Source organism: Austrofundulus limnaeus, unplaced genomic scaffold (genome assembly GCF_001266775.1).
Source record: "Austrofundulus limnaeus strain Quisiro unplaced genomic scaffold, Austrofundulus_limnaeus-1.0 Scaffold488, whole genome shotgun sequence".
NCBI lineage: Eukaryota > Metazoa > Chordata > Actinopteri > Cyprinodontiformes > Rivulidae > Austrofundulus > Austrofundulus limnaeus.
In genome coordinates, this window is record NW_013952890.1 from 230,443 (window position 1) to 241,964 (window position 11,522).

The window sequence follows — 11,522 nt, forward strand, 5'->3', positions numbered from 1 at the left end:
GTTCCAGTGGGTGGTGGGAGTCAAAACGTAAATATTGGTCTGTGTGGGTGGGCTTACGATATACGCCAGTTTCCAACCGTCCTCCATCCGAATATGGATCCCTATATGTTTCTTTACATCTGATTAAAATTTGAAGTCAATCCAGTTTAAAATAACCAACACAGATTATAGCCAACACGTGTTTATGACTCAGTTAATTTTGCAGATACTGAGCTAAAATTTAGTAGAGCCRAATCATTCGCAACACTCAGAGTGAGATTGTACAAAATGYTCATTTCAAGGGTTGAGCAAAGTGGCTACAATGYTTTCATTTCTCTTTATAAKATGATCTTAGTTTAAACTTTTTATGAAATGTGGTGGGACAAATGCATTCATTTGAAGAATAGAAAGTCTTAAATTGTGTATTGTTTTGCAATTTCAAAGTCGCATTGATGCCAAAGTGAAAAAATAGATGACATAACTTTACTTACATGTTTTGTTTTCTGTGTAAAAATCTAAATGTTTTTAGACTCTGCAGAAAACTTTCACAAACTAATCAATTTTCACAACTTTTACTGTTTTAAATGTAGCGAAAACAAGAAGGATCAAACACAACAAGTTAGTGGATATAATCCCTGAAATTAATGTGTTCAAGTGTGAATAATAAAGTTAATGACTTACCAATAATCAGAGARCATGCAGAAAAAACGACGTCTGCATGCATGTCTGCAACCCAGCTCTGCCAGAACAGACAGGGAAGGATGACAAAAGGGGCAAACAAGGGGAAGTTGGCTTCTTTAATTGTGTCACCATGGTCTGTCAAACATCTGAAACATTTGCTTTTTAATGGTTTGTGTTTGTTTATTTCATTCATCTTTTTTATCCTGTAGCCTATCTTAATTCTTTTAAAATGTTGATTTTAAACTTTAAACGTGATGAAAGCTCTTAAAGATTTTGCAAATGGAAAAATTCGATGAAATCATTTGTTAAGGAAAGAAAGACATCAGCAAGACATCACATGACAGCGAGTCATTCTCATGCTGCGGCTCATTTCCTCAAAGGCTCCGAATAGGGATTTTTTTTCTTTGTCTCCAACATCAGCTTAATTTAAACCTCTGATGTTGTAGTAAAACAGCAGAAAAACAAAACAGCAGTAAAAGCTAAAAAAAGTCAAATAAAACAGATTAATGGCTAACTTGTCTGAACATWTTCATGTATTTAAACGACTAGAGTTGTGTACAGAAAGGTGGACCAATGAGAAAACTGTTATTGAAACCACTTTATTTGAACTAACCTTAGCCTTGAAGTACAGCAATTAACCATTAACTAGCTGCTTATTAGCTTGCTCGTTAGCAGCATGCTAACATTAAATTGGTTATACTTGAAATGATTTGTTCAAATATGCTAGATTTTTCAAGCAAGATATTTTCTGTCTCAGTTATATTAACCAAGTTTGGTCTATGCGTGTAGCAAAAATACTTAACTGGAACCAWTAACAGTGACCTTTTATGAGTTCAAATTTTCCAGATCTGTTCCCCAATTTCAGCCACATTTTATTTATAACTAATTTAGCAGCAATTTGCTTTATGTTCAGTATGTTTCCTTGTACCACAGTCAGTGTAATATTATATTTGTTCTGGATATTTATCTGTTTAATATACTTTTCTAATAACTGCATATATTTACTTCCATTTCAAATATACATCTATTTCCCTCTTTTTTATCCTTTTTTTGTGAGTAATAAACACCTAGAGTGAGAGATCAAACTAAAAACTGCAGGAACAAAAGTTGAACCATGAACCCTGGGACACGTTGTTTGAACTTTGGCCATCATGTGACACAAGAGAAAGAAGCTGCTTCTGCTCCAACATTCAGGACGTTTTAGGGAATATCAGACAAAACTAAAAGCAAATATGGATGTAAAGATTTAATTTCAGGTTGTGGTAAGTTTTTTAAAATGATTTTGCATGTGCTTTATTTGCAGAAAACCTGTTTCTTGTTCGGTTTACATCTTGAACTGACTTTGCTTATCGTGGCAGTTTGACAGCATTTTCTGAAGCCATGACCTCGGCTCAGCAGTTGCTTCGGTCTCAGAGAGAGCTGCTGCTGAACTGGACTTGCGACCATCCTGCGCCCTTGTTGCGGTGGCTGTATGATGCGGATGTGCTCTCCTCTACATGCTACCTTTCTCTACTGGAGAAATCACCCTCCAATGCTGTGGCCCAGGCTTTGGAGACAGCATGTGCATCAGAGGAAAGCAGTCAAAAGTTCCTCTCTGTGCTAAAAGAAGTGCAAGATTATTACTGCAGCGATCTGCACCTGTGGGTGAACACGCACTGCAGGTCTGAGATCGTCAGTAAACCAGCACCTGAACCAGAGAAAGTTGGAGGTGAGATTTGTCTTAAAACCATGTGAACACAGAGTTAAGAAAATGAGAACATGGTTTACAACATTCAGTGCAAAAGGTCAAGTCAGAGAGATTTTATTGCTCATTGAGAAAAGGGCATATAAAAGATTATAAACTGTAAACAACCAGATTTGATCTTGGCCAAAGAACGTTGCTGTCTTGGAAACTAAGGGCAAACTACAAAACTGTTATGGGGCACCAAGTGTAAAATAAAATATAAAAAAATGTCACTAACACATTTTCATTGTTTGTCTCACTTTTTGAGTGTAAAATCCTTGTGAAAATTTGTCCACTAACATTTTATCATTTTGTTAACAATAGATTTAGCTAATTTTTACTAAACGTTAAACATTAAATCCTATATTAAATGTAAAATTAAATATTAAATGTTGCAACTAAATGATATAGTTTACAAGAATTTCAAAATGGAACACAGCCTTTGTCGTTGGTGCACTTCTGTTGTAGTGACACCATCATTCTGCAACTAAAGCAAGCGCTAACGCTGCTGCAGAAGGGCATTTAAAATTTTAATTCATAATGTGTTGATTGAAAACAGTATGGATGGTAGCTSTGGTCCTGCAGTTTGAAGTGCAGCTCCGACACCAACTGCATGGTTGATATCTTGTAAGAAAGCGTTAGCATTAGCAGCGTAAGGAGCATATGCAGCATAAAGGTTAAATTATAAATGCGCTTTGGAGTGTACACGCGCACCTTTGCAGCAGTGGTGTTTATCCTTGGTGCTTACATTGCCAATGCACAGGGGCGAGGACAGAGCGATTTTGTCACTATTGGTGCGCACCCCCTCGCGCCTGGTGCGACGCGTCAACTATAAACCTAGCTTAAATGAGCGTTAGCAGTAGCAGCGTAAGGAGCGTTATAAGCAGCATAAGGAGAGTTAGCAGTGTAGGGAGCATTAGCAGTAGCAGTGTAAGGAGTGTTAGAAGCTTTAGCAACATTAAGTGTTAGCATCGTTAGGGTTTGCTTCTGTCTCAGGATGATGATGTCATYACRAATGCTGCATACCAAAGAMAARGCSTACTTTCCATTCTATTWAGSTACAACATTTAGGMSWACATTTAACTTTAACATTTTGATWTACACAGTTAGATTTAGGATTTAACATTTATAACATTGAACATTTAGAAAATATTAGCAAAATGTAACAGTGAGCTAAATAACAGTGTTAGTTGAAATGTTTAAACTAGGGTTTTACAYCCAGAAAGTGAGCTAAATAAATATGTTGTGCCATTTTTTAACTTTTTATTTTGGTGCCCCATAAACTGAAAGCTTAAAAGACCCTTTTAGTATCTATGTCAGGATGTGTTTGATAGTTCTGTGGTTCTTTTTCTTAACTTTTGTCATCACTGATATGATATATGAAAGTGAAACATTTACTTCTTAGTTGAAACATCTCAAAGACATGAAAACAGAATTAAATGTCAACTTTGACTTTGACGTATATAGTGTGAATTTCTCTTTGTGAGACTGACATGTAAAAACATCAATCTGGTGACAGCTAGAACCAAGAAGCCTAAAGGTCCCATTGCTAAGCTGTTCAAAGGGAAGAGCAAAGGATTCTCTCCAACTGCAAAACCTAATGGTAGGGATTCACTGTTTTATTAAAAAGTGTATGATTTCAATAGATTTTTTTAATGAATGCATCAAATAAACAATAATTTATTCAGTGTAAACATAATAAATATTTATTCTGAAGCTGTCTAAATGTTAAGATATGTTTGGGTGGCTAATTGTCTTACAGCTAATGAAGATCTGCAACCTACAAAATGTCAAAAGCTGGTCAAACTCAGAGGTGAGTGCACAGCAAAAACATAAACCAGAGAGACCTACAGATTTTTAAAAGTTAACACTGTGTCTTCACTTCCAGTTCCAATATCTGCCCATAAAACAACATTACTGAAGCGTATGGAGCAGTTAAAGTGTTACTCAGAGGGAAACCAAGTGGCTTCAAACTCTGCTTCTCACATCGAGATTCGCTACACCGACCTTTTTGTGACAGAAGATAATGACTTCACTGACAGCAGCCAGCATGAGTACTTTGACTTGGCGAGCAGACGGGCCCGCATCTATGACCACCAGTCATGCCAACGCATCAAACCAAGCCAACTGCTGAGCCCTCAGGAGACATCAGGGCAGCCACCCAAAAGGGTGAAAGTCAAGGGAATTGCTGGTATTGGAAAGAGTGTAGCAGTGCAGAGACTGGTCTACGAATGGGCCATTGGGAAGAGCATGTGTGAATTCACGTGTGTTTTTGATCTACGTTTCCGAGAGCTCAACCTCATCGAAGCGCCGCTCAGTTTATTGGAGCTGCTTGGAGAAAGGTTCAGGTATCTTGTAGACGTTCTTCCTGATCTGTTGACCACACCACACTCGTTGCTCTTCATCTTAGATGGCTTAGACGAGTTTAAGTTCTCCCTACAGTGGAACAGTCCAAATAAAATAATTGATGTAGGGTCAAAAGTGTGGGTGTCAGAGCTGATAGTTGCTTTGATTAAAGGGGATCTCTTACCAAATGCATCTGTCATCCTCACAACAAGGCCTTCTACTGAAGCCCCAAAGGGTTTCTTCCAGAGATGCTGTGTGGTGCTGGGTTTCGAAGAAAAGCAGGTTCAGGAATACACCACCAAGTTCTACAAAGACAAGGACGTGGCTGAAAGGGTCTTTGAGTATATATTAAACAATGACAATATCTTTGTGCTCTCCTTCATCCCTCTTTATTGCTACATCATCTGTACTGCTATGGCTGAGTTCTTTGCTTCAGGAACTCAAGATGTTGGTGACTTCAAGACTCTGGAGCTGAATCCTCCCAGAACAGTCAGTGAGGTTTACTTCTGCTATCTGTTAACAACAGTTAAGCACCATGTCCTGAGGGGGAGTGCAGGGAGAAGTACTCCAAGATCGGAAGTCCTTTCCTTGGCGAAGCAACAGCTAACAAACCTGGGAAAACTGGCTTATGAAAGCCTTCTACAGAGAAAAATCATGTTTGATGTAGACGATCTGAGGAGCTACGGCGTTTCACCAGCTGATGTTCAGAGCACTTTTCTGTGTCAGATCCTCCATCCTCTCAAAGAGGAGACGATAGAGATGTTTTCTTTCTTCCACTTGACTGTTCAGGAACATTTGGCTGCCCTTTACTGTGCAATCAACCTCTTCAGCCAGGAGGCCATCATTCAGGCTCTGGACTTGTGGTGCTTTGGATTGAAACCACCCTCTACCACTGCTACACCTCTGAAAGACATCAACATCAGTGTGGACAAGCTGGAGAGCCTCCAGATGTTCACACGGTTCTTTATGGGGCTTCTGCGAGCACGGCTGGAAGGACATTTGGAGGGCCTTGTTGACTTCTCAGTTGGGGAAAGCGATGCGTTCCCTGCCAGGTTGGGTTTGTGGTTCCAGGACCAATTTAAAGACAGAAAAATGACGAACCAGACAGCTTTGAATCTTCTTCACTGCCTGATGGAGTTTCACATGAAAGAGACGACCAGGATGGCAGCGCCGGAGATTAAAAAACTGAACTTGTTTAAAATGAAGCTGAGTGTTGTGGACTGTGCCGCGATGCATTATGTGTTGCAGTTTTCACCACACACACTTCTGGAGCTCAACTTAGGCTACTCCAACATTGGGAACAGAGGACTTTGGCGACTCTGGTCGATCCTACACCGCTGTGAATCTCTCTAGTGAGTTGCATGTTGCCATAAACTAAACAATTGCTGGTTGATTGGATGAAATCTGCTTCCTGGTATCGCTTGTTTGAGTTTTACAAATCTCTCCAGTGGCGTACCTTGTGTCCAACTCTTAACACAATGAATGCTATTAGACTCCCCCCAGAATTACACTTGATGTTTTACTGTTCTCTTCCAGTTTGAGGTACAACAGTCTGGACCGGCAAGCAGCAGTTTTAGAATCAGCAGTCCTGAAGTCACATGAATGCCAAGTGAAGAAGCTTTTGTAAGTCTCATTAGTATCTTTACCACTGCCTTAAAACATTAACAAAACTYACAATTTGGCAAAYTAACAAGCTCAAGATGCACAATAARYTCTTTTTGAAAAGTTGACACATCATTCTCTAAATCAGAGGTCTTCAGCATGAGGTACAGGGTTGAAAACCTTTGCTCGAAACTCATCGTAAAACTGAAAGTGTATTACCTTTGTGATGACCTCACATTAWAAAACTCTGCTGTATATCTATTATTAATTCCTCTGRCTATTGCCTCCCAGTGAGTCACMCTAATCATTTCAAGGATGATTTTAWTACTCTATCTTTRGCTATAACTGTCARTTGACTGTTAKTGATGCTGTTTGCTACGTTTGATGTTACTGACTGAGCTGATTTATCTCCTGCAGAGACTAAACTAATGTAGCCATCTCAATGATTATGTATAGATGCCTCTCCAACAAACTCCGGATTCATAAATAAAGTATAACTAATAATGTTGTCAACAGCTTTTCAAAAATGATTTAATGTTTTAAGACTTATAAGAACTTTGATGAAAAACTGTGTCTACAGCATGTGTGGAAACAACCTGGGTCCAGAGGGCGTTTTGGAGCTGTGGGACGCTTTGGAGCACAACACCACTGTTGAGGAACTCTTTCTGGACATCACTGGCATCACAGAGAAAGGGACTGAAAACATTGTCCAATGTCTGAGCAGAAACACATCTTTAAAGTTACTGACGTAAGTAAATACATTACACACAGTCGAGTATTTTTGGTGTTTGAAATGTTATAACTCTGCTTCCATCTAGTGGAAGATCAAAGATCTCACCRGCAGATTTTTRTTTTTATTTTTTCAGAATTGTTGGGAATGACATTGGAGAGGTGGGGAGGAGCMGGCTGAGGGAGCTGGGAAAACTCAGGCCAGAACTCAGGATCATAGCAAACTTTGTGGATGACCTTGGGTTACTCCAGGCATACCTGGACTGGGTGGAGGAGATCCGGGCCGACAGAGACCAGATGGACTCTGTGAAGAATGTAGAYGCCCTGCAGTCCGTTCTGAAGGGCCTCCAGGTGGCAGGAGAAAAAGTGGAGAAAGGAGAGAAAGCAAAGAAAGCCGAGGAGCTCCAGATGAAGATCCATGAGCTGCTGAAGTCCACTTCACATCTGATTGGAAGAAAATAAACTCATCATGTTTGTCTTCTCATCTAAACTCAGTAAACRAACTTGTGAAAGAGAAATTTTATTTTATGTAATTCTATTTAGTTTTCAGTTTAGGTTTAAATGAAGTGTTGTGAATGTTTCAAATTTTACTTTATCTAAACTGAATATTGGTTATGAATTGTAAAATTGGGTAATTACATTGCAACGTCATGCTTGTTGATTTATGAGTTTGAAAGGATTAGAGATGCAGATTTGTGGCAATAGATTTATTGTTATAATACTCTGAAAGAAAAGCAATCCCACTCTCCAGATAACGCTGTACAAGTATCACCTTTTATATTTGCTTTCTTCGTCATCTTGTTCTCTGATCATCTTTATTTTTATTTTTGTTGTTGTTTGTTACAACTGATGTCGTAGGACTGATTATGCAACTCTGAGTGTGCAGGTGCCTGTCGCTAATTGGACTTTGAAGACTGGAGACGACTGATTGGTGGCCTGCCGGAGATGAYGGCGAAAAGACGCTGACGTGGACTTTCTGTCATCCATCCTCTCGTCATCCCAACCGGCCACACTGTTTGCTTGTTCCTGTTATATGTTCAACAAAACCAAGGAGTTTGTAGGCGTGAACTGCAGTTTGTTTTTTCAACAATTTTTCTCCTGTTTATTTTATTTAGGGGGGTATGTTTTGGTCATTTGGTTTATGTATTTTTAATATAACTGGTGTTAATTAGATAATTTACTTTTGTCATTTTGGCATTAGCTCACTCCGAAGTCAGACACTCCCAATGTTGTAAGCATTTCATTCAAAAACACATCTCATAAATAAATACAATTTTTTAAATTCATGTCAAAACTGTGTGCTGGCTGCTTGAGGTCTGATGAGGATGCTTCATGCTGTGATCCCTTATGGACATGTCATAACGTTGTTGTTTTGCAAATTCTTTGTACTCCAAAACTTTGAACCTAAATCTAAATTATTTATTCAAGAGCGCCATGTACTTTTTTTTCTCCAGAAAACACAAACAACAAGTTTGGTTTTAATGAGCCACTTTTGTTGACTGAAGACAAATACTTCACTTCCTAAAGTTGTTTTATAACCAACACATTTTCATATAGTGTTTAGTTTAAACCAGCTCTTTATTAGACTATTGTCATTTATTCTGCTTCAAATTATTATTTTATTATTAATAATAATCAGATATTCAGTTGCAACATGTGAGCATGCTGCCACCTAGTGTCAACTTGTCTTTCCAACAGTTCAGAGGAAACATTTTTATAGACRTCACAGAAACAATAACTTTATGACCAACATGGGCAGAGAATAGTTACTTCTGTTTATAAAACATTATTATTTCATCAAATGGAAAAATGTTAGTTGTCATAAAGTGAAGTGTGTTAGATGATCAGTCTGTTTTTAAACTGCTGAAAATATCATTGTTCATGACTGAACAGAAAACTGAGTGGAAACAAGTCACTGAASGAACTGATGTCAGACACAAAGCAGAAATGAAGGTGTTGCCRTGAAAAGATATTTCTGGTCATTTTAATATTAAAGTTTGTTCCTCTTCTTTAAGTCACTTCTTCATGTGTTGAAATTAAGGTTGAACWCAGTTTGGAGGAAGATAATTTCTCTGCAGACTTCATGAGCACATAAAGTAAGTCAGTTTACTGATAGTTTACTCAAGGTTAATATTTTTGTTTTATTTTAATAATTTAATCATTATCATTATTTCGTAGTTAATATTTGTGGAAAGCAGGTTTGTCGTTGCAGTGACGTTGCTTTTTGTCATTCAGTTAAAAAAGTGTTTTAATAATTTTGAATTATCTTTAAAATCAGCTTTTAAGATATCTTTAAAACACTTCMTGATGTGAAAATTCCCCTGAAACCACAGATTTCAACTTCTAATACAAAAACATGTTTGTTTTTTGATGTGAACCTTCCATTAACATTTCTTAATCCCAGAAATTATAAATTAAATGACATTTTGCAAATTATTTAAACACACTAAAACTGACAAGCTTGAATTTAACATTCATTTTGAATTTATATCTGACAATATGTCAAATGAACTAAACGTTTTTTTTTCTGTGAACTCTAGACTATTAAACTTCCTCCTGACAAGATGTGTGGAGCTCTGACTTTACTTCTCATCACCTGTTTGCTGCAGGGTGAGTTAACATCTGACATCTGTTTTAAATGGAAGGTTTTGGAGCTTTTTATAAGCTTTCTGTATTTATTGTAGATAATTTAAATGTTTTATGACTGAAGCTGGAGACAAAACAAGTTTTACATCAGTAGTTGAGTCTTTGCTGAATGAAGTAAACTTAAAATGTCTCCGATCATGATTTTAAAGCATGTGGAGTTGGAGAGAAGTATTCATACATACATGTAAAAAAAATCTGATAAAAGATTTTCAAGAAATTAAAATCTTAATATGGTTGCATTAGTTTTTTTCCAAAATCTGTGTTTTGTTGTTTCAGGTTCTCGGTGTCAAGCCTACAATGTCTCTTTGCTGCAGAATGTAGACGTTATAATTGGATCCTGTGTGACCGTCCCTTGCTCGTTTCAGGTGGAAAGTGAAGAAAAATTAAGTGACCAATGTAAAGCAATATGGCATCTAAAGTCAACCAAAGCTCCTAAACTAACTGAAACAAATCCACTAACAGGAAACCTAGCAAAGAAAAACTGCACCACCACCTTCAGCAATGTGCAGCATAAACACAAAAACAAATATTATTTCAGACTGGAATGTCCTGGAGACCTAAAATTTAGTTTTAAGGATTCGAATGTGAATATTAACGTCACAAGTAAGTTTTATTACCATTTAAAAAAATTTAAAAGTGAAAAAAAAAACATGAAGCAATTAAAACTGGGCAGTCTGTTATATTGCTTTTAACAAGTTTATTAAATAAAAAAAATAAAGTTGAACTTTTCTCCCAGATGCTCCTCCATCACCAACTCTGACTCCGCCCACACTGAAGGTGAAGGAGGGAGACTCGGTGAGTCTGAAGTGCTCGGCTCCAGCTCCCTGTCTGCCTCATCCTCCAACTCTGACATGGACCCCCAGAGTGGGGGACAGTCACGAGACCCTACAGAAAAATCAGGACCAAACTCACGTTAGGACCTCTGTTCTGAGCTTCACTGCTTCTGTCCACCATCATGGACAGAAAATCTCCTGCACAGCTGTCTACAAGAAACAAGATGGAAGCCCTGATGCTGGGGTAACTGCAAGTTTAACAGCAAATATTTCATGTAAGTTCATTTATCTTCCAATATTTAAAAAATGGAATTATTATTTCTACATAAAAATAATATTTGTATTTGTAGAGTAGTCTTTTCCTTTCTGCAAAACTATGTTGGCTTATACATTCAAACCTCACTCTATTGTTACTATTTATGTTAACAAGCAAATGTATTTTGCATGTTTTTAAATCTTTAAAGAAGATATTTCTTTAATGTTTGCATTTAGTTTGTACTCTCAGTATCTTTCAAATTAAATCAAACATTTTCAAACTGTATTTATAACATCTAGTCTGAATAGGGTTCAGGTTCATGACAGACTTTTGGAACAGTGAGGTGACTTTTCAATTTGCTGTTTTGTGTTAAAACAACAAAAGATTGTCAGTGTATGGACTTCCGGGGATGCAGTGCGATTGAGCAGACGTGCCCGACAGGAGCTCTCAACTTATCCGTTAATATGATAAAAAAACAACAACGCTAAACCAAATCGTAGACTGGGTAAATAAAGTCTGGGGGACAGGTATTGTGGAATGGATTCACGACTTCGAAACAAAGACCGAAAGAAAGATAAGAAGGACGAAAAATTTGCTGCTAGCAAAGAAGAGGTAGCCAAAGCTAACTCCTGCCGAAGCGAGACTGACATGGCGGCTCGGGACATGAGTTCAACTCCGGACGAAGAGGAAGATACCCAGTCCGGGGGAGTACTTCCGAGTGTGCTCAAGGAAATACGAGAATTAAATAAGAGTCTCTCGGAGAAAATTGACTTGAGTTCAGCACAGC

General features: G+C 37.8%; 2 protein-coding genes and 1 long non-coding RNA gene across 6 annotated transcripts in view; 2 read left to right on the top strand and 1 right to left on the bottom strand.

Moving 5' to 3' along the window:
- Positions 1-87, bottom strand: part of LOC106530050 (sialoadhesin) — a 7,297-nt gene extending 7,210 nt beyond the window's left edge. The window contains exon 1 of the mRNA XM_014025609.1: positions 78-87. Within this exon, the coding sequence (XP_013881063.1) occupies positions 78-87 (10 nt within the window). The remainder of the gene's footprint in view (positions 1-77) is intronic.
- A 1,718-nt stretch (positions 88-1,805) lies between these two features.
- Positions 1,806-8,354, top strand: LOC106530066 (protein NLRC3). 3 transcript variants are annotated; one of them, XM_014025624.1, is made up of 9 exons: positions 1,806-1,922; positions 2,019-2,368; positions 3,903-3,986; positions 4,146-4,196; positions 4,272-6,081; positions 6,266-6,352; positions 6,912-7,079; positions 7,198-7,554; positions 7,919-8,354. In XM_014025624.1, the coding sequence occupies exons 2-8, from the start codon at positions 2,041-2,043 to the stop codon at positions 7,520-7,522; spliced, it is 2,853 nt and encodes a 950-aa protein (XP_013881078.1). In that variant the 5' UTR covers positions 1,806-1,922; positions 2,019-2,040; the 3' UTR covers positions 7,523-7,554; positions 7,919-8,354. The 3 variants fall into 3 exon arrangements, with proteins under 3 accessions (XP_013881078.1, XP_013881076.1, XP_013881077.1); XM_014025622.1 differs by having other exon boundaries at positions 7,198-8,354; XM_014025623.1 differs by having other exon boundaries at positions 2,027-2,368; positions 7,198-8,354.
- A 424-nt stretch (positions 8,355-8,778) lies between these two features.
- Positions 8,779-10,671, top strand: LOC106530067 (uncharacterized). Of its 2 annotated transcripts, XR_001311727.1 has the most exons (4): positions 8,779-9,156; positions 9,601-9,670; positions 9,983-10,309; positions 10,443-10,671. It is a non-coding gene; the product is annotated as an uncharacterized LOC106530067 (long non-coding RNA). The 2 variants fall into 2 exon arrangements; XR_001311726.1 differs by having other exon boundaries at positions 8,800-9,156; positions 9,983-10,671.
- Positions 10,672-11,522: the final 851 nt, after the last annotated feature.